Source organism: Notolepis coatsorum, assembly GCF_963971535.1.
Source record: "Notolepis coatsorum genome assembly, chromosome: 10".
NCBI classification, from domain to species: domain Eukaryota; kingdom Metazoa; phylum Chordata; class Actinopteri; order Aulopiformes; family Paralepididae; genus Notolepis; species Notolepis coatsorum.
In genome coordinates, this window is record NC_140174.1 from 3,966,801 (window position 1) to 3,993,886 (window position 27,086).

Genomic DNA, 27,086 nt, shown 5'->3' on the forward strand with positions numbered 1-27,086 from the left:
ATCACTCGGCCTGACCACCGGTACAATCTGCGTTATTTTCTTTATAAACGAATGCTGTCACCCTGCCGCAGCTGACAGTAATCAGTGACATCACCGTTATCCTGTCAAACTAAAAGTCCCTCGGCCTATCGGCCAAATATCACGTAAGAAACAAACTAACACAACAAAGAAATCATTCTTACCGATAGACATGGATTGACTTAACATTCTAACTTCTGTAATAATAATAATATCTATCTATTTATCCATCTATTTAAACACCATGAAATACAGGTCCAAAATGCTTTTCTATTAACTGAAATTACTCTTAATTACCAGACTAGGCATTTAGGCGCCTCCAGTTCTGTTTAGCCCATGTTGCTACTTTACCACGAGCCACTGCAAAGTCAATGGGGCCAGGCTCCCGTCTGCACACGCTGATGACCGAAGACGACGAGGTATCCACTCATTGACTTTGCATCGGTTTGTGCAGTGAGCTGCTGTGAGGAACAGCATGGATTGTGGGCGACAGTGGCTCGGGGGGGTAGAGCTGCAGTCCCCGTTCGATTCCCGCTCCTCCCGGGCAGCGTGTCGAAGTGTCCTTGAGCAAGACACTTAACCCCTAATTGCTCCCAAGTCAAGTCAAGCGTCAAGTCAAGAGTTTTATTTGTCACGGCGTACAAGGCATACAGTGAAATGCGGGGGGGTCATGCCCGCAGCGATTGTGCAATAATACAAGTAATAAGAATAAGACATAACAGGTATAATGTACATGAAGTTAAAAAAATGCATGGTAAAAGACATGCTAAGGTCCTGCGATAGTGCAATACAGTGTTAAGCTACGGATGAGGCACTGGGTCTTATGTACACTACTATACTATACAATATACAGTTATACTATATATCCTTATGCTATCTTGCTATATCCATCTATTACTATACAAGAACCACTCCCGTTCTTTATTTTTATTTTTTTTTCATTTTGACCTTTTCATTGTGTAAAGTGACCGTTTAGTGTGAGCGTGTGCAGCATGTGTGTGTGTGTGTGTGTGTGTGTGTTCGTGCTAAAGTGACTGCTAGTGTGTGAGGAACAAATTGTAAAGCGCTGGATAAAAGCTGCTATATAAATGCACCATTTACCGTTAAATGTTTTTATTTGAAAGAAAGGAAGAAAGGACTCTACCGATCAATATCATTGGTAAGGGTTCCAGAAAAAATCAGAACCATCTCTTAAGTTGAAGGAAAATACTTTTTGTATTTCTGATAGTATGCACTGTGGGACTAAGGCCCCGTTTAGACGAGCGTTTTGTGAACAGAAACCGCAAAAGTCATCTTGCGGTTTCACTTTTAATTTTACGTTTAGACAAGCGTTTTGGAGTGGAATTCTCCGTGCAGACGACGCTGTAACGACGGAGACCCGCTGTCACACGATTGGCGCATATGTCACATGACGTGCTGTGAAGACCCGCCCTACTCTGCCTCTGATTCGCAGACTGTGGATGGGGAATGTGATTGCACCAAAGCAGAGTCACTCACAGACAGTGGCTCCACTCACGCCGTGGGACAGATTCTTGTGTATTTAAAAGTACTGCCAATGTAGCCTTCAGGTGATCTCCGTTGATATAAGTCAGACATACTTGCTTTGTTTACGTCTCGGCTACTGGCGCATACCTGCTACCTGCTACGTAAGCAGTACGCGCGACCACAGCCGTGACAACCCTTTCGTCATCGTTTTAACAGATTTATACGTTTTGATAGTTTAGACGAGATCGCAAAGCTTTTGCGTTTCTAGGAATTCCACCCTGGAAGGTAGTCTCACTTTTTTGCGGTTTCCCCCCCGTAAAAAAAAATAACTGTTTCCGTATAAACGAAAGGCACATCCGCAAAAATATTTTTGCGGATTCACCTGCTAGCGTTTCCGTCTAAACGGGGCCTAAGTAGTGACCGATTCTCTTGTCGACGGCACAAACCGTTGAAGATGTATCTTTTATAAACCGGTTTTTGTTTTGTTCCTTTTGTTTCTGCTCTCTTCACCTCCCCATCCTAGGAGTGACTTCCTCAGTCTGCCGTTCCAAGCCATCGAATGCAGCTTAGCGGGAGTGAAGCCAGCAGGTAACAAGCCCCGCCCTCTTTTCCTGATCCTCTAATCACAACTCTTGCTTCCCTTGGACAAACCGGTGTGATTGGAGGATCAAGGAAAGCGGTCAATTGGGGGTATGACACGCGTAACAATTAGTCAGCGTTACCCATTCAATTTTACACTGAGGACTCCATCTCCCGTTGGATGATTAACCTTCAATATATAAGCCTTGGTTATACGCAGGGGTGTAAAAAGTACCCAGAAATTATACCTAAGTGAAAGTATGGGTACCGTCTCAAAATCTTACTCAAGTAAAAGTCAGAGTATCTGGCTAAAAACACACTTGAGTAAAAGTAAAAAAGTTTCTACTTTTAAATGTACTTAAGTACTCAAAAGTAAAAGTAAAAACCTTTTTTTTTATTCCGGTGCAATGCAATATTTCCTTTTCGTCTAGGGATGTCCGATATTATCGGCCTTATTATTGGCATTAAAATGTGATATTGGAAAATATCGGTATCGGTTTTCAAAAAAAGAAAAAGAAAATATTTATTTTTTTACATTTCTATAACCTTTATTTACCCAGGCAAGCAAGTAAGAACAAATTCTGATTTTATTTATTGTCAAAAGTATGCATAATGTTATGTTAATTCCACAACAAGACATATGTAATGTTAATTACCTGAAATTATTACGTTTTTGGGGGGGGGGGAACCCTGCATATATCGGTATTGGTTGATATCGGTATCGGAAATTAAGAGTTGGACAATATCGTTTTTTTTTTTTTTTTTTTTTTTTTTTTTAATCCAGGAATGTCCCATTGAGATACAAGATCTCTTCTTCCAGGGAGTCCTGACCAACACGGCACACAACAAGTTTCAACATAAAACAGGGCATTAAACAAAAAACATTGATTGATTGATTGAATTGATTGAAAAGTTTATTAACAGATTGCAGAATGGGTACAGTACAGTACAGCTCAATACATACAATTGTTAAGAGGATGCAGACCTGAGAAAGACTTTCGTCTTGTTTCCATCAGGGTCCCCCATTTTCAATTCATCATATGACACACACGACATACAGATAGACAGTACTGCTACATCTATACATTTATGACATACCAGATTTTCAAATACAGTACTGTTTGTGATACTAAAAAAATCCAGAAAAAGAGTGTATATACATTTGACATAGAAACTGTGCATTGGGGGAGGTTGGGTAGGTGTTGGGTTGGGTGGGGCTGTACATTGGAATACTGACAAAGCCGTGCTTGGTCTTTATTGTACAACTGGGTTAGGACATTTGTAGGGGCCAGTTTTGAATTGCAGTCCCCCGTAGGTGTTCTTTGAGAGTGTTTTTGAAGGTGGGTAGTGATTCACATTCCTTTACAGCTTTGGGTAGGGCGTTCCACATTGTTGTGGCATAATTGCGAAACGTGTTTAGTCCCTTGTTTGAGCCGAATCTGGGTTTTACATGATTTGTGGAGCTCCCTCTGGTGTTGTGATCGTGGTATTCACTGACCTTTGGGAAGTATTTTGACATATACATGGGTACCTTGGTCGTGTAGTGTATCTTGTAGACCAGGCCCATTGCAAGTTGCTGTACTCTGTCGTCTACTCTAAGCCATCCTAGGTTGGCAAAGTGTGCAGGGGTGAGGTGGGTTCTAGGAGTCAGGTCAAGCAGTAGTCTGACTAGTTTGTTTTGAGATGTTTGTAATTTGGTTTTTAGTGCCTTTGAGGTGCTTTGGTACCATGAGGTGCAAGCATAGTCGTAGTACCCTTGAATGAGTGCTCCTGCCAGAGTCTTCAGGGTATTCTTGTTTACCAGGGAGGAGATCCGGTACAAGAATCGAGTTCGTTGATTGACTTTTTTTATTACATTGGATGCCATTTTGTCACAGGAAAGATTAGCCTCTAGGATGGAACCCAGGTAGGTAATTTCATCTTTCCTTGTGACAATATTGTCACCCACTGTAACTGAGAAGCCGTCGGTTTTGCTGAGTTTGTTATTTGAACCGAAGAGAATGGACTCTGTTTTGCCCATGTGTAATGATAGTTTGTTATCAGCGAGCCATATGCAGATTTTGCCTAGTTCCGAGCTGAGGGTTTTTTCAACCTGTAACTTGTTCTTGTCAGAGACCAGCAGGGCTGAGTCGTCCGCAAACAGGAACAAGTTGCAGTCACAAGCTGACGACATGTCATTTGCATAAATTAGGAACAGTAGTGGTCCTAGTATGCTTCCTTGTGGAACACCACAGTTCACTGTGAGGGGGGGGGGTAGGGTACCGTTTACCTCCACTATCTGTTCTCTCCCCTCCAGGTAGGATTGTATCCAGCTCACTGATAAACTATCAAAACCAATTGCTTTTAGCTTGTCAATCAGAATGGAGTGATTGACAGTGTCGAAGGCCTTTTGTAGGTCTAGCATGACCATGCCGCAGTATTTGCCCGCGTCCACCTCTTGTTTGATGTGGTCGTTCAAATAGAGAAGGCATGTGTCAGTGGAGTGGGATGTTCTGAAGCCAGATTGGAATTCGTAGATTAGATTTTTATCCGTAAGGTACTTTTCGACCTGTTCGTATACTATTTCAAATATAAATACAGAAGGCCATTTGTACAGTGGCAAGGAGCATAATCAGATCAGCAATAGCATCAGGTAAAACAGTTACATGTTTCGTGAAGGGCTAATCGTAGCATACCTTTAAAAGCATTCACAGTAGGAAGTGCCTCTAGAGACAAAGTTTCACTTGCAGCGTATTCCATAAAAATGGAGCATAGTGGGAGAATGCAGCTTTACCAAGCTCTGACTGCATCAGAGGAACATTTAAAAGCATCACATTTGCTGCTCGTCTGGTATTAAAAAAGCAAGTATAAAAGGACAGAAGTCTGGAGATATATAAGGGCAGCTTACCTAGCAATGACTTAAGGATAAAAATCAACATGTGTGATTGTCTTCTTTGGTACAGAGAGGACCATCCTAAGGACTGATACAGAGTGCAGTGGTGGGTGCGAGAGCCTGCACCCGTTACAAAACGTATGGCAGTATGGTACGCAGAATCCAGCTTTTTAAGCAGGGAGGAAGGAGCATGCATATAGATCACATCGCCAGGCAGAAAGGAACTCTGCACAATTCTCTTCCTGGCTTCAGACGGGAAACATTTCTTTAACCGGAAGAAAAAGCCCAGTTTAGGTCTAAGTTTTCTCAGTAGGTTCCCAATATGAACATCAAAGGCCATCTTTTCATCAATCCATATGCCCAGATATTTATAGGATGTTACTTTGTCAAGGCATGTCCCTTCCAGTGTCAGAATCGGAGGGACAGCTGTATTAGCTCGAGAGCGAGAGAAGGTCATGTACTTGGTCTTTTTTGCATTTAGGACCAGTCTTAGCAAGGAGTGTTGTAGTGTATTTAAAGCATCCTGTAGAAGCTCTATGGCCTGAGTTAAAGAGGAAGCCACTGTGTAAACAACTGTATCATCGGCGTATAAATGAAAACATTTCCTAGTTCATTTATAAAGATGGAGAATAAGACAGGGGCCAAAATAGAACCTTGTGGAACACCTTTGTTTACAGTAAGAGCAGCTGAGGTATAATCTTCTACTGAAACACACTGAGTTCTTTCAGATAGATAGTTTTTAAACCAGCTCAAAGGCATTTTACCAAGACCTATGCAGCCAAGCCTCTGCAGTAGCAATGCATGATCCACAATCAATCAAAAGCTTTAGACGGATCAACAAACAATGCTGCACAGTGTTTTTTCTTGTCCAGTGCTTCAATTATGTCATTTGAGACTAGCATAGTCGCTGAAGTAGTACTATGGTCTGATCTGAAGCCTGACTGAGACTTGTTAAGAATATTATGGTCAGTTAGAAACTTTTTCAGTTGTTCGTTTACAAGAGATTCAAAGACTTTGGCCATTACAGACGGTCTGGAAATAGGGCGATAATTATTTAGGTCAGAGAGGTCTCCGCCCTTTAACAAGGGGAGAACCGTGGCCGACTTCCATGAGCTAGGTAATTCACCAGCACAAAGACTGAGATTCAAAATGGAGGTGTTATGGGTTCTGCAATCAGACCTGCAGCAACTTTGAAGAAGAACGGCTCTATCTTGTCTGGGCCTGAAGATTTCTTTACATCTAGGCTCATTAAGGCTTTGTGAACCTGAGAGGTCAAGATGGGGGCAAAGGTGAACAGTCGATCAGGGTCAAGTGGCGCAGGACCTGGCTCTCCTTCTGCAGCGATCATCCCCGAGTTGCTAGAATCAAAGATTGAGCCAGCAGAAATAAAATTATTATATCGGTATCGGTAAAAAAGCCAATATCGAGCATCCCTAGTTTCGTCCTCTTCATCACTCGTAGTATCGATTGTGGCCATCTTCTGTAGCTCGTCACTCTGTCTGTCTGTTCTTCTGATAGCAGGTGTTTAATCAAAGATCCCCCGCTTTATAGTCTGACACAAGGACCAATCCGCATGGGTATGGGCGGGTTCATTTTCCATTGATGGGGGATTTGATTGGCTGTTTTTAAATAAAGCGCGGCCGCAGGATTAATAACGTTAACGTTAGTTCGGCCAGAGAAACAAATATACGAATTAAAATGGTTGGACCTGCGAGATTTGTACTTTATACTTTGTAGGTCTGCATTTTAAATGTAAGGAGTAAAAAGTGTTGTTTGTTCTTTTATTTTTATTTTAAAATGTTTTTCTGAAATGTAATTGAGTAAAAGTACAAGTATACAAACCTAATAATACTCGAGTAAAGTACAAATCCCCCAAAACAGTACTTAAGTATTGTAACAAAGTACAATTACTCAAGTACTTTACACCCCTGGTTATATGGGCACAATACAATAGTGTTGACCTTGCACGGCAGTTTCCCCCGATAATCCATCTTCATCAGGCTTCAAGGGAAGAGTGTGTGGCTGAACCACGGCCCAATTACTACTGGTAGCTCTTTAAGAATTTAAGATGTTTCCCACAAGACTCCTGAACAAGGACAAGAACAGGAGATGGCCCTATTACAAACGCTTGAACACACACACACACAAGGACACACGCAACCCTGCGCTGCACCTTAACTCTTTCTCTGCCACGCTGGGAGATATGGCTATGCGCTGCCACGCATTAAACCAATGGGGCCGGTCCCCTTGTTTGCACCTATAACTATATTCTATATTATAGCTATGGATGCAATACTATGGCCCATTTGACATCGAGTATCTATCGTTCAAGATGTGAAAAAGAAAAACAAATTCAACGCAAGACACAATTGACTATTTTACTTATCACACTTTATTTATATTTTAACGTACTACTACTACTACTACTACTAATACTACTACTACTACTTATTGTTACTATTCTTGTATTCATTGTTCTTTCTTAATTGTGCACTGTTGAGTCCGAGCATGAAACACAAGAATTTCATTACCTGCAATGCCCCTGTATTAGGCCTGTCACGATAACACATTTTGCTGGGCGATTAATTGTCCCAGAAATTATTGCGGTAAGTGATATTATTGCGGTTTTGAGAGAAATAATTTTTTTGAGAAATGTATTAACCAAACGTTTTCAATCAACTTTTTTTTTTTTTTACTAATATAATGATAATAGCATAATAATGCAAGGAAACCGTTTCAAAGTGCAATAAACCTTTATTTAACATTGGAAGACATTTTAAATATCCTAAATTACTACCTAACCAATCAGATATGAGGTAGCGTCAGAAGCAGAGTAACCTCGTTCCCAGTTTTATCTCCGTGAGAGCAATGATAAAACGAGCAGAGCAATGTGTGTGGACAAGAGGCGGGTTGCTACGTTTACTGTAGGAAGGGGCTTTTAGACCCATGTTTTTATTTTTTGCTTCGAAAAGAGGGACGTGGGACATTAGGTAAAATGGCTGTGCAGTATACAACCAAAAGCGGGACACCTGGTCACCCTAATTGTAACTGAGGGGTACAATTCCCTGACTGTATTAATCAAGTATTGGTATCATTAAACCACTACCGTCTTATGTACATTATACTGGCCATACCGTACACGAGTATATGAATATGATGAACACTTCCCACAATGAATCGGTTCCCACACAAAGTTGTCTTTAAGTATTTATTAGCAGCAAAAGGTACATAATATACTTTAATTGAATGCACTTATAAGGCAAAGGAATGCGTAGGCAAATCAATAATGAATGTCCATTCTCTGGTTACGCATGAGATAATAATACAACTTGAATATTAGGAATTATATCTAGGGGATACTGGTAGGGGGGTTCCACCGGTTGTAAGCCAGCAGGGGGAGGCAATGCTCTAATGCAAGGTCTGGTTCCACGGGGACTCTAATGCAAAGTCTGCTCGGGGAGGCGGTATTACTCCCTGTATCAGCGGACGAAAGGCAGCCGCTGTAATCCCAGTATGCGCGTCGCACAGGTGAAAGCCGGTCAGCCTCTCCAATAGAGACGGGCTCGAATGATGGTCCTCACGGTAGATCCCACAGCAGTGGGTGCAGACGATTCTCCTCCGCTCCAACAGCCTGGTCAAAGCAATAAGAATAATAATCCAGCCGGAGAGGGGCTCTGCAATCACCGGTGTAGATCCTCCGGTGCGCGGCGCTTCACACCAACCAAGTCGAACTTGACGTTATTCAACTAAACTATGATACTTTACTATCCTATTCGCACGCGGCTATAAGTGCTCTATTTAGACACACAATTGCTCACTTCACTTGGTCTTTGACTCGTGATGAAGGCTTACTAATAAGGAGCGAACGATACGTTGAACAAACGTATTAGGATAAAACAAGACTATTTTGGGGCAATACGGGCCCACTTCACCGCACGTTGCATAGTGGGTGAGGCTTCACTTGGGTAACTCGAACTCGAACTGAACGGACTGCGGACTGAACTGAACTACTTCTGTATCCACCTGCGCCATATTTATATGTCGGGCGAACAAACTAGTACCAGCCTTATTTCCTGTCTCGTAGTCCTGGGCAGAACCGGGCATGTAGAGACAAGCCTTGACGGTAGCTTTGAACTCGACTCTGGGGGTAAGACACTGGCGCTGGTGGAACGCTATCCAATAAGAGAACGAAATATTATGGTCTGTAGGCTACTAGGTTAAAGGGATATTCCGTGTATATGTACAAAGAATACACAAGGGATATCAAACGATATACAAATATTATGCAATATATATCAATCAATAAATACATATATTCGGTTTAATCTGACCCTTTGTAACACTAATTGTGGCTCGCGTTTGTTTACTGTGGCTCGCGGATTATGTGATGGGCAAGCTACTTGGAAAATGTAGTAAGCTACACTACCAGTTACTCTCGATTAAAATATAGCTCAACAATAATCAAATAAACACAAATATATACTATCTCTATTGGAATGGAGACTTTTCAGCACAGGATAAACTAGGGATGGGCAAAAAAAAACAGATCGATTGATCACATGATGTACTTGAGTACTCGTGGAGGAAAACGCTGTACAAAATAAACGTCTTTTCCGGTGTTTTAGACTTTGCTCTTTTATTTTGAAACCCACCGACCGGAAGTATTGTTGTTATTATCCTAGCTGCCTAGCAGAACCTATGAGCGGACAACTTGTGTCGTCCGGTTCTGTGTTTTTGAGCTAATGATAAAACAAATGTTGAGATTGTTGGTGAACAACTAACTTTAGGTTAGTTTTAACGTTAGCTACTAACGTTAGATGCAGCTACTACAGGCAATCAACGATGAGGAGGAAGCGTCATAGCATCAACGCTAGATCTTTAATCTTTATTTAGCAGTCCAGTTTCTCCGGGCAGTAGCGTATAGCGTTTGTTCACGCTACATCACTACTTGGGTCTAAAAATAGCTACACTACAAAGAACGCTACTTGGTTAAAAAGGAGCGACGCTACCATCACGCTACTGAGAAATGTAGTTAAGCTATGTAGCGTTGCTACTGCCCAACATACGCATGGTGCTCACAGGAGCTCCCGTGCTGTACTCTGTAGTAACGCCAGCGGCCCGCCTCCCCACACGGAGAGGTACTGGTTCCCGCCTCATTAAAACAAACACGCAAATAGCAATTAATTGCGCCCGTCAAAATCATTGCATTCATTTTCATTATTGCGCGATAAATTGATTTATTGCTTATTGCAACAGGCCTACCCTGTATTGTTGTGTATTTGATAGTGCTGTCAGGCGATTAAAAAAATTAATCTAATTAATTACAGGATTTGTAATTAATTAATCTAATTAATCGCATTTTAATCACATAACCATTTTATGCCTGAAATTCTATTTTCTATAATCATATTTCCAATTGCATGTGTCCAGATGGCAGAATTCAGTACTGTATATAGTACAAAACCTTCTGTTTAATCATCTTCCATCTATTAATTTGCTTAGATTTTTCAGGTCTGGTCAATTTGAGCATGGTGTTATTCACAGTCAAAGATAAAAAAAAATATGTATTGATATTCTCATTTGGTTCATTAAAATTGACTAAAAATAAAATCTTCATTCAATCAATCACCGCACAGATTGAATGATTGATTGAATGAAAATGTTATTAACAGATTGCAGAATGGGTACAGTACAGTACGGCTCAATACACACAATTGTTAAGGGCATGCAGACCAGAGAAAGACTTTCATCTTGTTTACATCAGGGTCCCCCATTTTCAATTCATAATGAATTGTAAGTAAGGGTGCAACTTGCACCGTGCAATCCATTCTTTGTGGATCTAGCCCACAGTATTTCTGACACTGGGAATACATTCCCTGAGATTCATAGATGTCCCTAGAATCAGATACCAAGAACATGCAAATGGACCATATTAAAAAAAATTCTGTAAATGTGTATTCTACATTATCATGGAATGAATAAGATACAAAAAAATATATTAAAAAAAAATAAAACTTTTTTTTGTAATTAATTTTGAGTTAATTTTCATAACGCGATAATTTGCTGTGTAATTAATTAATCTAATTAACGCGATAAACTGACAGCCCTAGTATTTGACAATGAAGAACTTGAAGTGCCGGGCCTATTCCAAACAGTTTCAAAGGACAACTTCCCATATGGTTCTGTATGGCAGGTCAGGTTACACAAGTGTCCAACAATAGCCTTGGACCATAAACTCGAACAGGAAATAACCCCCCCCTGCCCCGCCCCTTTCCCTCCTCTCCCCCAGGCGAGACCTGGACTGAGGCAGCCTTGGATGACTTTGACAAGATGGCATATTGTGCCGAGTGGCGGCCCCTGCTGGCCAAGCTGTGCAGTTACTCCCACTCTGAGATCTCCTCCTGGCCCAGTGTCAAGCTGTATGACAACACCGAGGGCAAGGTATGTTAGGGGTCTTCATACCTCACCCGTGTCAAATACCCCTCTGCGTCTCCTATCTAGTGACTGGTCAGGATGCTCAATGACAATGTCACACACATCCACATGTACACACTCACTTTAAACAAACACTCACCTTACCCCTCACTTTATTCACTTTAGACAATTTAACACACTTTATATGTATCTGTTATTAAAGAGATTTGCACTACATTCATACCTCATTTGCACCCTACCCTAAGTGTTGTACCTCACTGTTACTCATTTGACTCTGTATTGTATATATGTATATTATTGACTTTACTTTGACTTTACTTACTTCTTAATTACTTTTTTTTACTCGCTTTCTTTTTACTGTATGTAGCACACTCTCAGGGGCTCATACAGAAACGAGCATTTCATCATAACGTATTCTGTATTTTGTTGTGACAAATAATAAACTAACTTGAAACTCGATAAAAACGAATAGGTAGGCGGACTAGAATGAGCCACAGCTTTTGAAGCGTGACTCGGACTGTAAACCTTTGATTTACAGTCCGATTAGTGTTATGCCACGCACATTAAGTACATTTAGTACAATTTTTAGCGCCCGCTGGTGGTCGATTTGAATGAGATTTTTCTCAGGGAATATTCCCGGTAGTCGTGTGGACATATCCTGCAGGTTTGGTGAAGATTGGCCTAACGGTTGTTGACTTGCATCTATTTATGTGCTGAGCCACACCTTTCTGAAGTTAAGAGTGAACGTTCTGTGAAAATTGCAATACAACAAAAGTGAAGGAAAACGGCCCTGAATCCTGTGTCTGTGTGGCACAATACTCGGGCACCACCCACTGAAATGATCTAAATAAAAGAATAAATACTCTGGAATCAACTCATACATCAAAGAAGCCCCATCCGTAGAAACATTTTAAGTCCCACCTCAAAACCCACCTGTTCAACCTGGCATACCCCTCACTCCTGACCCCCCAACCCCTGCATCACTCACATTTTCACATCTGTACACACTAGGGATGCCCCGATCACGTTTTTTGCCACCGATCGTCGTGAGCCATATTGGGCGATACCGATCCAATACCGATCGTTTTTTATTAAAAAAAATTAAAAATGATTTTATATAATTTTCTTTTATATATATATATAAAATATATATATTATATAATTAGACTTGTACTTGTATTATCTGCGAGACATCGCCACCACGCAACACGTCAAAATGCTTGCTATCTGCAAACAGCTCCACTGTCTGTGTGTACTAGTAGCCTCCAGCTACGGCCAGGATTCTCCGGCGCTGCAGCTGGACCCTAGTATTGGTATAAATCACATTCAGCAAGCCCTCAGCTAGAATACGCATCGAGTCAATGTTATAAGACATTGATATCAGGAGCTATCTGTAGCTACTGCTAGCCGGATATATAACGTTAAAGGGGAACTATCTTATAAATGGCCTTTTTGAGTGTTTAGCATTGTTTCCTAGCTATGTGAACTTATATTAATATGATCTATGTCTCAAAATTCTCATATTGGCGCATTCTTCCAATTCTCCTCTCACAATATTCACCCTCACTGAACTGAGTCGTTTGAAAATGTGCCTATATGTGATGTCATATAGTCACTGCTGCATGTTAATGTTCAGCAGACGGCGCTGCCACACAGTGGTTTAGGAGGCACCTGCAGCTGCGGCTGCAAAACAGCTCGAAATCTTGAGGTAGAAAAATGCTGTTTTTGAGGACTTGATTAGAAATACAAAACAATGAATAAAAAAAATATATATATTACAGAGGTGTTCCATAGACTCACAGGAATTGTGTAAAAGTGCCCAAATAGTGAAAGAAATAGTAAAATAGTTCCCCTTTAAGACGACGCCTCAGTGAACTAATTAGTTCAATGGGACATTTAGTTTTGAACAGTGAACTAACGTCAGCTTGCTAACGGAGGTATCAACATGCACTACTAGTCTACTAGACTTGCTGGAACATTTGTTGATATCAGGAGCCATCAGTAGCTAGCCGGCTGGATACCGTTAGACAATGCCTACTAAAAGTGAATAGTTGACTGGGTAATAATTTTGTTTAAACAGTAACTATATCTAGGTAGCTAACGTTAGCTCACGTTAGACTCGAGCAGAGGAGCCTCCTCTCAGCCCTCTGTGTTTACAAACTGTACGCGGGTGCGGGCGGGCAAAGGGAGGAGGAGCAGCGGCAGTTTGCAGGTCCTGTGTGTCTGAGACGGACAGCGAGTGAGATCTCCGCTTGATCGGTTTCCGCGATCTGCGAATATGACTCATTATCGGAATTCACCGATCGCATATTTATACTGATTATCGGCCGATAACGATCGGTGGCCGATCGATCGGGGCATCCCTAGTACACACCTATATTAGTATTATTTAATTATTATTTACATTTTCTCTGTCTAGTCTCTAAGCTGTCTCCCTTTCGCTGTAGTATCCCCACCATGTTGTCATTGTGAAAGTCCATGTGCTGTGTTTGTCCATGTACTGTAATGCAATGTCTGTAAAGTGCTTTGAGATACCTTATGTAAGGCGCTATATAAAATAAATGTATTATATATATAATTATATATATATCAGGGTTTCCGTTAGAAAATATTGGTGCCGGTCTCCGTGTCCTGGATGATTTCAATCTCCCGGTCAAATGTGAGAAATTCTGGTCAGTTTATTGAGCTTAAAAACAATTGATAGGCAGGCTATATAAAGAATGACATCCTCAAGGCATGTAGATTTATAATATTTAACTTAAAACTAGGCTACTTTTGCGTATTCAGTCATTATATTCCAAATAAAATAAGTCCCTCGAGACTCCGGGCTGCTGCTGACTTTAAATCAAATAGGTGTCTGTGGGCAGTCGGACCGACATTAAACAGCAGTCTGTTATAATCACACTTTTATGAGCTAACGAATTCCGTTACATTGGACATTTGTATTGATTATATCAAGCGAAGAACTGAGAAATTTGGCAGAGAGAGACGGCAACATTATCGTGGGGTTCACTGAAATCTAAACGTTGCGTGATCGCTGAAACCAATGACTATCTCCGCCTCCCAACGAAGTGATAGATAAGCTAATCCCAATAGTATACCGCTCAGCAGCGCCACCCACCCAATGGCTGAATTGCCAATGGCTGAATTGGAGTATTGCACTGTGCGGGCACAGCTGTGAGATCTGCGGCTCTGCAGTTGCATGCTTCTCGCTAATCCAGCATCAAGCTCCCGCCCGCCATTATTTTCACAGGACATTATGACCGGAGATATTTAAATATGTCGGACTTCAACAGATTTCCCCGGTAAAAAAACGGTAATTACCGGACAACGGAAACCCTGGTGTGTGTGTGAGGGCGGGTGATTTGACCTCTTTCTCCCATGTGTGTGTGTGTGTGTGTGTGTGTGTGAGGGCGGGTGATTTGACCTCTTTCTCCTGTGTGTGTGTGTGTGTGTGTGTGTGTGTGTGTGTGAGGGCGGGTGATTTGACCTCTCTCTCCCATGTGTGTGTGTGTGAGGGCGGGTGATTTGACCTCTCTCCCATGTGTGTGTGAGTGTGAGGGCGGGTGATTTGACCTCTCTCTCCCATGTGTGTGTGTGTGTGTGTGGGCGGGTGATATGACCTCTCTCTCCCATGTGTGTGTGTGTGAGGGCGGGCTGAACGATTATCGATTTTAAATCGAAATCGCGATTTGAAATGATGCAATTAGCTAATCACAGACTCATATCTGGTCTGACATCAGAGGAGTTTGATAGTATTTACTGAGGATTGCCAGATAATGTTGATATTTAAACATAAAAAAAATTATAATACAAAATAAATATACATGATCATACAACATCATGTTGTATGTTGCATGACAAATTGTTGTAGGGACGGTTTGGGAGAGGGAGGTAAGGGGTTTTAGATTGTGTGTTGTGAAGTTTAGACTTCAGAGAGGGAGAGTAAAGTACAGAAAAAAGGTACCGTTGGGCTCCGGTATCGATTCCCAGGTAAAAAGAAACATTTTCAGGCTCGGTGTCCCGAACAGACCCACCGTGTAGGCCAGATGCAAGCCGCATTTTACAATAAACCTCTGTTGGGGCTGCTTTAAAAAAAAGAATAATTATAATCGCAAATTTAATTGCAATCTTAGGCCATGTCCACACGTATCTGGATCTTCCCAGGCTCCATTTAAAAAAAAATCCTCGTCCACACGACAGTGTTAAAAAAAAAATAAACCGATCCAGACGCAATGTCAATGTTGAGATCACAATCTCCGGATTCTGAAACTAAATATGGCGAGTCCTTATCACAAACTATATATACAGTATACTAATTACAACAAAAGCGTGTATTTAACAACCTCAAAAACGTTCGAAACACGGTTTATATTAACTTAATAAATAAACAAAAACAAAAAATCTACTTATGTAAACGAAAATGTCCAGTAGGCCTGACTAAATAACAGATATACATCTCTGTTACACGCAAGCAGCGTCTGATGGCCGAATCTGTCGCACTGTAGATATATACAGTACTGTTACATCCAGACATTTATGATATACAAGATATACAAATATACAGTACTGCTTAACACATTAACTGCCACACAGTTTGCCCCTCTCATACCACTCTCTGCCACCACTCTAAGCCTATGGAAATGTTCACCTTCTTTGCAGGGCTATAACTTTTTTAATTGTATTGCTAAATTGACATTACTATGGCCCATTCAACATCGATTATCTATCGTTCAGGATGTAGGAACGTTATACTTTTTCATTCATAGATTCATACGAAAATACTGTCTAGAATATAAATATGTTTTTATCGTTTTCTGCAGTAATTCCTAGAACGCTAGTTATAGGCCTAAACGCATAATATAGATTATGTCTAGATTATGTAATAGACAGTCTCCTCCCCACCGCATGTATATATTCCCTCCCCGCCGTATGTATATTCCCCTCCCACCCACCCACCCCCTCCTAATGTACAGTCCCCTCCCCATCATATGTATATACTCTGTCAGGATCTAGGGGTAACAGTACTGTATATTTGAATACCGCCTATGTCACAAATGTATCAGTACTAAATACCTATATGTCCCTATGCCATAAATGTCATGTATGTTATGTATGTCATAAATGTCTATATGAATTGAAAATGGGGGACCCTGATGGAAACAAGACAAACGTCTTTCTCAGGTCTGCATCCCCTTAACAATTGTATGTATTGAGCCGTACTGTATTGTACCCATTCTGCAATCTGTTAAATAAAGTTTTCATTCATTCATTCATTCATTATCGATTGCAGTTTATTCGTGATACACGCTATATCGAAAAATCCAACTGAATACGATCCTAAACGTTATGCGTCATCATGCGCGGTGATATATTGATCAGAGCAGTTTGCATTAATAATAATAAACAATCACGCTGAAAGTAACGTTACTGTCCTCTTACCGTTCGCCGATGAGACTGGAGGAAAAAGATCCCACTTATTTGACGGCGATCGACTAGATCCATTTCCGGTTTGTATAATAATAATAAACGCCCAAATCATATCGATTGTTGAGTTATGGCAGCGATCCATATACACGGATGTGTGTCTAGAGTCCCGCAACGATATGTGACTGCCGGACAGATATCCCAGATGCACGGAGATCACCAGAGATCCATTTCCGGTTGTAACTCGCCCGATCATCCACCAGGCGGCAGTATTGAAGCGTTGCACGGTTGTGCCGAGTCCCACTCCATTTTCATTGAGTCCATTCCATTTACCATCTGGGAGACGATAGGGGGCGCTTTTTTTCACATCTGATCGCCGGCGGCCCTTGGGTAGGCTAGGGTAGGCTTGCGTGATGCAATATGATTTCAGATCGCTAAAAAAAAATTTAATAAAAAATTCAGAGAAATCTCGTGAGTGGCTTTCAACGTAACTATCGTAAACCCTCCTTCCTTCCTTCCTGATGGCTTGTCGTACAGAACTTGTAAGTCGCTTTGGATAAAAGCGTCAGCTAAATGACTAAATGTAAATGTAAATGTAAACCCGAGATTAGCCGTGAGTGGCAGTCAAAGTGTTAATATCTGTCCGAAAAATCGCAATTAGATTATTTCCCAAAATCGTGCAGCCCTAGTGTGAGGGCGGGTGAGGACGGGTGGCCTGATTACTTTTACCAACGGATTTCCAGTTCTGCGCTCTGATTGGCCACTGACGTTTCTGGTCGCGCCAATCGTGTGACGCCTGTTTCTTTCACCGGTTAAGCTTTAGGCGACTCTTTCGAAGTTGGTTAAGGTTAGAGTTTGTCTTAGAGCAGGGCGATAGAACACCAGCCCTGATTCCAAACTCTAACCTTAACCAACTTCGAAAGAGTCGCCTATAAGCTTAACCAGTGATAAACTAGGCGTTAGGTAGTTTGCTGCTGTTCGAGGGCGGAAATGGGCGCGTCACACGATTGGGCGCACATGTCACATGACCAGAAACGTCAGTGGCCAATCAGATCGCAGAACGCAAACGCGGAACTGGAAATCCGTTGGTACAAAACTAGACGCGGACGGGTGACCCATCTCCGCCTGATTGCTCTGATGGACAACAGGTGCTCAGCCCCACCTGCTCCCTGATTAACTGAACCCCAAGACGGGGGTGGCTGCTTAACTCACACACCACACACAGCCGCTTCTGTGCATCTTATGTTGTGACTGTATGTATGTGATTAGGAGGGGTCCTAATCATAGATTATATATATCTTCTTTCTGGTTTTTGCATTTTATGTATGTAATTATGATGGGTCCTAATCATAGATTATACATATAGTTTTCTCTGGTTTCTGCATCTTATGTTGTGACTGTATGCATATGATTAGGATGGGTCCTAATCATAGATTATATAAATATTTTTTCTGGTTTTTGTATCTTATGTTGTGACTGTATGTATGCAATTATGATGGGTCCTAATCATAGATTATATAAATATTTTTTCTGGTTTCTGCATCTTATGTTGTGACTGTATGCATGTGATTAGGATGGGTCCTAATCATAGATTATATAAATATTTTTTCTGGTTTTTGCATCTTATGTTGTGACTGTATGTGATTAGGATGGGTCCTAATTTGGGATGTCCGATATTATCGGCCGATATTGGCATTCAAATGTAATATCGGAAAATATCGGTATCTGTTTTCAAAAAAATATATATCATATATCGGTATCGGAAATTAAGCGTTGGACAATATCGGTATATCGGTATCGGTAAAAAAGCCAATATCGAGCATCCCTAGTCCTAATCATAGATTATATAAATCTTTTCTCTGGTTGTGCATCTTATGTTGCGTCCCGTGTTTCAGGCTATGGACCTGGGAGAAGAGCTCATCCACCTGGGCCATGCCGAGCTCTGTCAGGACCTGGCGGACGGGAGAGAGGACCGAGACGACCCAGGCAGCCTGCAGAGGATGCTGGTGAGTGACTGAGACTGAGACTGGACTGGACTGAATGTGTGGTTTAAATTGGCCTCCAGCCCTCTCACGGTTAACCGTCTGTAGTGTGGTAGTGAAAGGGTTATAACCGTCTGTAGTGTGGTTGTGAAAGGGTTAACCCTTTGGTAGTGTGGTAGTGAAAGGGTTAAAGGCATGTTTCTCCCTGTCCTCCCTCAGGACGACGTGACAGGAGTGACGTCGGAGCTCAGCCTCTCCTGCGTCAGTCTGTCAGGTGGGTTAAAAACACACACGTGTGTAAACGCTGAAGGTCCTTTCCACGGACGCGTCACAGCAGGGTCATCTGTGTCTTTTGTGTTCCAGTTGATTTAGGTGTGCCGGCATTGGCTACTGTAGCAATTAGGGCTGCAATGATTAGTCGACATAATGTTCATTTGTAACTGCAATGCACTAACAGGAAGTGCTGGGGGCAGTATTGTTTCCATTGTCTGACTGCATTCTGTAGTAACGGCCCGGGTAAGAAGAAGAAGAAATAATGTGAACGATGGCGTAAGGGAGAGAGAGAAAGACGGAGATGAATTAAAAAAAGCGAGACAAGAGTATCAAAGGTGTGGGAGTATTTCACAGACGACAAACCAAAGAAAAAACTGTTAAATGCCGATTTATGTAAAGTGGAATTGGTATTCCACAGCAGCACCACGGCGATGCACCAACATCTAGAACGCAAGCACCCCGGAGCCACGGTGACGTCGGAACATGGGTAAGTTTAAGATAGTTAGCCATAGTATTATATTTTTTACGTTAGCTTACATGTTGGAAAACAGAACGTCTCATGGATATGGATAATGCTTGCTAAGCGAACTCTATTGCTGAGGCTTATAGAGGCTGTGGTATGTTGTATGTAACGTTAAACAGCGCCAAGCTTACAGCGTTGCTGCGCGCTATTTCAGTTACGCAGAGGCTGCGGTATGTTGTATGTAACGTAACGTTAGCTAAACAACAGCGCCAAGCTTACAGCGCTGCTGCTTTTATATATACATACTCATTACACACACCGCAAACAAAAGACCTAGAAGTCTGTCTGATCTGTCATCCTCCTCTCCTCCTCTCCTCTCCTCTCCTCTCCTCTCCTCCTCTCCTCTCTCCCCTCTCCTCTCCTCTCCTCTCCTCTCTCCTCTCTCCTCCCCTCTCCTCTCTCCTCCCCTCTCCTCTCCTCCCCTCTCCTCTCCTCCCCTCTCCTCTGATCTCCTCTCCTCTCCTCTCTCCTCCCCTCTCCTCTCCTCTCCCCTCCCCCTACAGCTGTTCCAAGTCACCCTCCTGGACCAAGTTACAGCCCCATCAGCCGCGGTGCTGGGGGCAGATGCTGCTACTTATTTTTTTTCTTGATTGATTGTTGTATTGTATTTATGTTATTAAAATACATTTGATTTAAGCAAGTTGCTTAAGATCCTAATTCAAATGTTTCATGAGTCATTATTTTAATTAGCTATGGGATCATCATGTTATGTTAAGCTAACTGTTAAGGCAGAGGGACTGGACAACAGGGTGACAGTCACAGGTGTGCAGACTTGAGCATGTGAGGTAAAACATGCACTGGAGCCCGGAGAAGGAGCCGCGCCCACAGGAAGCAGAGATGTGTGACAGAAATAATCGTTAGATTAGTCGACCAATCGAAAAAATAATCGACAGATTAGTTGACTACCAAAATAATCATTAGTTGCAGCCCTAGTAGCAATACTATCGTCTGGCAACGCCTAACTCAAGCGGACACAATTTAGTTGATTAGCTTCTATGACGTCTGTCTAGGTCTAGGAGAAGGTCCCTTTTTAATGTGAAGGTGTTTCTTCACTTGGTTCAACCTGATGTGCCTGGAAGTATGATGGCTCTGTGTTGGTTTGGCTTGGATGTGCAGGCTCCACGTTCAGTCAATGTAAGGGTGTAACTCACTTTAGTTAAATTACTATTATTCCTTCTAACTACTTTTTGCAGGAGTTGAATGGTAGCTTAAGAAGTGGGTTATTTTTTCTTTCCCTCCCCCCTCCCTCCATGTGAATCTTTATTGTATATAGTTACTTTTCATAAAAGTGAACATTCTTTTTTTTTTATGTATTTTTGCTGCAACAAATGACAAAAATTATATCACAAAGAAATACATTACATAAGACACAATATATTTTTAATATAGAAATGTCTGCCTTTTCCACGATATTCTAATTTATTGAGCTGCACTTGTATGTTATAGGTCTGTCCTCTGTTTTGAAAGAAACTCTTTATCAGCTAATGGTCCCTGAATTTTTTCAGACTAATTGAAAAGTGTGACAAATGAGTAAAAGTGTGTATTATTGTCCTTCCGTGAATGAATACAGTAGTAGTAGTAGTTTATTTTTGTTTATTTTTTCAGTCATCATCTCACACAATACAATATACACCATCATTTATCAATATTTGATTTTTACAGTGACTGAAAAGGTACAGACTGAAGCATAGTGCTTATATGTGCCTGTCCTATATTCTTACCAAAGAAATACAAACATTTACTCAAACAGTATTCTAAAGAAAAAAAAGCAAGCAAAACAGTATTATTCACCCTTGTAGTTTTCAAAATTAGCTTTACAAAAAATACAAACATTTAGATTCCAAAACAGTATTCTAAAAGAAAAAAACAAAAGAAAACAGTGTTATTCACCCTTGTAGTTTTCTAAAATAGCTTTACAAACCTTTTTCTTAAAAACCAAAATCGAATTACTCATTCTTAACTGTATATCAGCATTGTTCCACAAGTTAACCCCAATAATAGAAATACACCTCCTTTTAATCCCTTTCTTAGATTTTTGAACAGTAAATTTACAAATATCTCTCAAATCATATTTTCAGATCCCTGAGGTACTCCACAGGTGACCTTCCTAAATCCTGACACAGTGGCATTAATTTGTACACATTGCTGTCTGTTTTCCAAGTAGCTCTTCAGCCAAGAGTTGCTATACCTCGTATCCCATACTTCTCCAGTTTTCTCACTAATATGCTGTGATCTATTGTATCAAAAGCCTTCTGTAGGTCAATATAAATACCAATAGAACACTTGTCATTGTCAACTGCTTTAGTTATTTCTTCTACCATCTCCATCACTGCATATGTAGTAGTTCTATTTTCCCTAAACCCATACTGGTGTTCACTCAGTATTTTGTATTTGCCAATGAAAAGATCCAGTTTCACAAATAATTTCTCTAATATTTTTGAAAATTGAGGAAGTAGGGACACTGGTCTATAATTGTCCATTTGATGTTTATCTCCATTTTTATATATTGGTATTACCTTTGCTGATTTCATATTATTAGGAAAAACACCTCTTTGAAAATACATTGCATATATAGGTCAAAGGTTTTTACAATAGACTCAATTACATCTTTAATAATTACCATGTCAATGGAGTTTATATCAGTTGATGTTTTGTTTTTGAATTTACTTACAATATCAATTATATCAAGTGCATTTACCCCACAAAGGAACATAGAACTGATATTACCATTAATAAGATTATTAAACATATATTTTTTATCCTCTGGCACAACAATTTTGCTGGCCAAAGTAGTCATTGAAATCTTCAACGATGCTTTTTACATTGTCCACTTTAGCATCTGAGCTATTTAGAAAATAGCTTGGAAATTCAGATTTATAGCCTCTATTCCGAATAATATGATTGATTATTTTCCAGGTCTTTTGTATATTATTTGCACTGTCTTCTAACATTTTATTGTAGTATTCCTTCTTCTGTACTCTCATAATGGAAGTCAGTTTGTTCTTATACAGCTTGTATTTTTCTTCGCTTTTTATTTATTTTACTTGTTCTCAGTTGTAAATATTTCTTGTAAAGTAAGTTTTTCTTTTTGCACGCCCTTTGCGTAGCTTTAGTCATCCATGGCTTTCCTTTATATTTATCCTTCACCCAGCTCTTTCTAATAGGACAGTGTTTGTTGTATAGCTCTGTGAACGTCAACAAAAATGCATCATATGCCTGATTTGGATCGTCACCATACACCTCATCCCAGTTGTAGTTTGTAAGGTCCATCTTTAAGGCCTCCATTCTTTCTGGTGTCCTAATTCTTACAATTTTACAAGAAGGTTCACTTACATCAACTGAACATTTTACCTTTAAATGATGTAGAATCACAAAAATAGGAAGATGATCACTGATATCACTTAAGAACAAACCACTTGTTGCTTGGTCATGAACATTCGTAAATATGTTATCAATAAGTGTGGCACTATCTTTAGTTATCCTACTGGGTTTGCTTATAAGGGGCCAGAGACCAAAACTAAACATTGCATTACAGAAGTCTGTTGTTAATTTATGTTTATTACATTTTAAGAGATCAATATTAAAGTCACCAGAAACAAAAAGATTTTTGATCACATACCTTCTCAAAAATATCACCTATGGTATTCATAAATTGATCAATGCAAGAACCAGGCGTTCTGCAGCGCTTCGAGGAAAGCACTGCGAGTGTCCTCTCGGCCGCGGCGCCATATAAACTGACGCGACAACATATACTCGATGTTCGCGATATAGTAATTGACTACATCTCATGTAGAACAATCCGCGATACATCGAGTATACTCGATATATCGCCCACCCCTACAAGGCGGACATTTCTATCCCGGAGCCCTTCGGAGCTAAACCAATCAGAGAGGGTCTTCGCTGTACGCGGGCTAGCCAATCAGCGAGCGTCTTCGAAAACTGCGGCTACGGAAAAATAACACGCTGCTGGCACTGCTCCCGTGGGTCACCAATCCACTTCCTACTTGCTCCTAAAGGTGGCGCTGGAGTTCTGCACTTGTGGAGATGTGGTGGTGGATGATAATTGAAGGAGGGTTTTTTTTTTTTTTTACCCTGAATTCCGTTTAACGATTGTGCCCTGATCCCTTTTCACAGAAGTCGCCTCGATCTCAGGAAGTGTGGACGACGTGATCGAAGACGAGCTGCTCTGAGAGACCAAAGACATAAATGTCAAGGTATGTTTATTTTTTGTATTTTTTTTTTTATCGTTAAATATTAACATAACAACATTGACGTTTCGTTAACACCTTTTTTTAGCCATTATCGATGTAAACGAATACTGAAAATAATGAGGTAGAGAATTGCTGATTGTGTGCAGTCAAAAATACTCTTTCCTCCCCCCAGCTTCCAGTGTTGCCCAGCTCCCCCTCCCTCTCTGACCCGAACCCACACAACCCTCAGCAAGAGGCCTTACTTGACGCGCGACAGAGACAGTTCTCCTTCCAGACACATTTTGTTTTACCTTCGTCTCCCCAAATACGGGTTTACTTCTCATGTTTAAGAGCTGTTACTTGTCATGTTTAAGAGCCGTTACTTGTCATGTTTAAGAGCTGTTACTTGTCATGTTTAAATGATGTTACTTGTCATGTTTAAATGATGTTCTTTCACACTGTTCCGTTAGACTTATCGCTGCTTTGCTTTTTAAGACGTTACCATTGTTTTGTTGGGAGTGTCGAGAATCGAAGCGAGGAACAAGAAACCGAATGCCAGTATTATGGGATGTTTAAAGCACTGTGATACAGTATGAGCCACTGGAACCAGAAGGAAGCTTTTAGACCCGATGACCCAGTCCTACGCAAGGAAACTATAAAAGAAGGAAGGGTCACACTGCGTCGGAATACCAGCGCTCTTACGCTCTGCTTGGTGCCAGTTCTATTGGAAATATACACCAACCGATATATCTAAAGTTAGCTAGTTAGCAATGCAACAAATAGCTGATTATTCTGACATCCGAGGTCATGACCCGTTTTTAAATGAGGTCATATTAGCGAGGAGAGGGTGATTTAGGGCGATGACCCTTCCTCCTTTTATAGTTTCCTTAGTCCAATGGCTAAATTATATTGTAAGCTTTTTACTTCCTATTTGTAAATAATTTAAAGGGGCACTTCACCAAAAAAAGCTATGCTGATTTATTTAGCACATAATCTCATTATTGGTTATTTGAATATGAATGAATCCCGAGTGTTGTGTTAATGAAAGGATGTAGATGAACGAATGGCAATACCTTGTCTTATAGGGACGGCTACCTTTATCTTTTTTTTTTTTTATATATAAAAGGGGTACGTTCTGGCTGAGAAATGGGAAGCTCTTTGGTTCCTGTAAATCATTAATCCCTTCGCGTCCCACTTTTGAGTTTTCGGATGTGTGCAAAATAAATCTGCATTGTTTTTCGGTGAACTGTCCCTTTTTAGTTCCAAAGACCTGCCTATATATACTAGACTCCGCTTCCCAATCCTCTCCTCGAGACACCCCAGCCGTTCCATGTATTTGTTAAATTCCACCAGCACACCTGATTCAACTAATAAAGGGCTTGTTAGGTTGAATCAGGTGTGGTGCTGGTGGTGGAATTTAACAAATACATGGAACGGCTGGGGTGCTTCAAGGAGAGGATTGGGAAGCACTGATAAATGTGCATAAGATTTTGCGTTATGAGAATGACAGTTATATTATTGATGTTGCACTCAAGATTTTGTTATGTAATAAAGTGGTACATATGTAATAAAATAACAATATACTGTTGATTTGTCTGCCGAGTTGTGAGATTGCAGTTAAATAAAGTATTTATTTAAGTCTTAAAATGTTGTGGTGAATGTTATTTTGTAAAGCATTGCATATAAAATACCATGAATGTATTTTTTATGAATTAAAGGGGGGATACGTCTTCAGATCTTTGAGGCCCCCCCCCCCCCCCCCCCTGCACACGGTATATATTTTCATGTCAGAGATTGATGTCTGTAATTAGGACAGCGTTTTGATTCTTGCATTCGCCAGTGTTGATTGAATTCATTGAAAATGTTAACAGATTACAGAATGGGTACAATACAGTACGGCTCAATACACACAATTGTTAAGGGGATGCAGACCAGAGAAAGACTTTCGTCTTGTTTACATCAGGGTCCCCCATTTTCTAGTCATCATAAGTGTGTCCGATCAAAGGTTTATATTTAGAACAATTACACTATTGATCTCTTTTGAGAAGCAAATCAGTCTGCCTGTCAGTCAGTCAGAGAGAGCATTTCAAAAGGACAGCCCAGTGTTTTGTTTTGCACCAACAGTCGACGATAATAATAATAACTTTATTTAGGCCCCCACGTCTCACCGACCAATCGTATGAAAGTAGGTTACGCTTGCACATGCGCAGAAGCGACGGAGTAACTGTTGATATCCTGTTGGTGGTTCATTTTTGTACACTTTGGTGATTTTGAAGCCCTGCTTCGGGGCCATAATTCATATCTAATTCACATCAGCCAGCCCAGTTTGACACACAGTCCTCTACATCAGGGGTTCCCAAACTTTTTAGGCCGGGACCCAAAAATAACGGGGTCAGAGAGCCGCGATCCCCACTATTATAGGAGGCATCCAGACCCAATAGCAAGAGGTGAATTCACTTCTTGCTATTGGGTCTGGATGCCTCTGGGGAGTGAGTTTTACTTGCAGTACCGCTTAACGTCCACAGCCACTTCACTTACTGTCCCTCGTGACTGTGGATGGACTGCGGTACCTCCGTTACACTCGCCCCCCTAAACTCACTCCACCCAGGGTGCGTGAATACTTTCGACAACAAATGTTTGTTTCCGCATGCGAGTTTTGCGCTCTGATTGGCCAGGCCATGTGACATGTGCGCCAATCGTGGGACAGCAAGTTCTGCGCCTATTTCCGGGTCTAACAGCCTGCAAACTACCTGGCGTTCTATCGCCATGCTCTAAGACAAACTCTAACCGTAACCAACTTCGAAAGAGTGCCTAAGCTTAACCGTCGAAAGAAGGGCAGGCGTTCTATCGCCATGCTCTAAGACAAACTCTAACCGTAACCAACTTCAAAAGAGCGCCTAAGCCTAACCAGTGTAGACACTTGCGGTCCCACGATTGGGCGTACATGTTGTCACATGACCAGAAATGAGCTGGCCAATCAGAGACGCAGAAACAAACATTTGTTGTCTAAAGTATTCAGGCACCCAGGGCATCCGGGTCCAATAGCAAGAAGTGAATTCACCTCTTGGTAGGCCTGTCACGATAACACATTTTGCTTGGCGATTAATTGTCCCAGAAAATTATTGCGATAAGGGATATTGCGTTTTTTTTTTTTTTTTACAACTTATATTTTTCTTCGCTTTTTTTCTTGTAAAGTACGTTTTTCTTTTTGCACGCCCTTTGCATAGCTTTAGTCATCCATGGCTTTCCTTTATATGTATCCTTCAGCCAGCTCTTTCTAATAGGACAGTGTTTGTTGTATA

At 41.0% G+C, this 27,086-nt stretch overlaps 1 protein-coding gene across 4 annotated transcripts in view; it reads left to right on the forward strand.

Annotated features, from left to right (window-relative positions):
- Positions 1-25,128, forward strand: part of tdrkh (tudor and KH domain containing) — a 74,944-nt gene extending 49,816 nt beyond the window's left edge. For 2 of the 4 annotated variants that reach the window (XM_084323554.1, XM_084323557.1), the window contains 6 exons: positions 2,027-2,091; positions 11,244-11,395; positions 18,712-18,822; positions 19,018-19,072; positions 23,729-23,808; positions 23,978-25,128. In XM_084323554.1, the coding sequence (XP_084179680.1) occupies positions 2,027-2,091; positions 11,244-11,395; positions 18,712-18,822; positions 19,018-19,072; positions 23,729-23,784 (439 nt within the window). In that variant the 3' untranslated portion in view covers positions 23,785-23,808; positions 23,978-25,128. Of the gene's footprint in view, positions 1-2,026; positions 2,092-11,243; positions 11,396-18,711; positions 18,823-19,017; positions 19,073-19,489; positions 19,559-20,097; positions 20,231-23,728; positions 23,809-23,977 lie in introns of those variants that run through there. The other 2 variants (XM_084323556.1, XM_084323555.1) reach the window with 2 other exon arrangements.
- Positions 25,129-27,086: the final 1,958 nt, after the last annotated feature.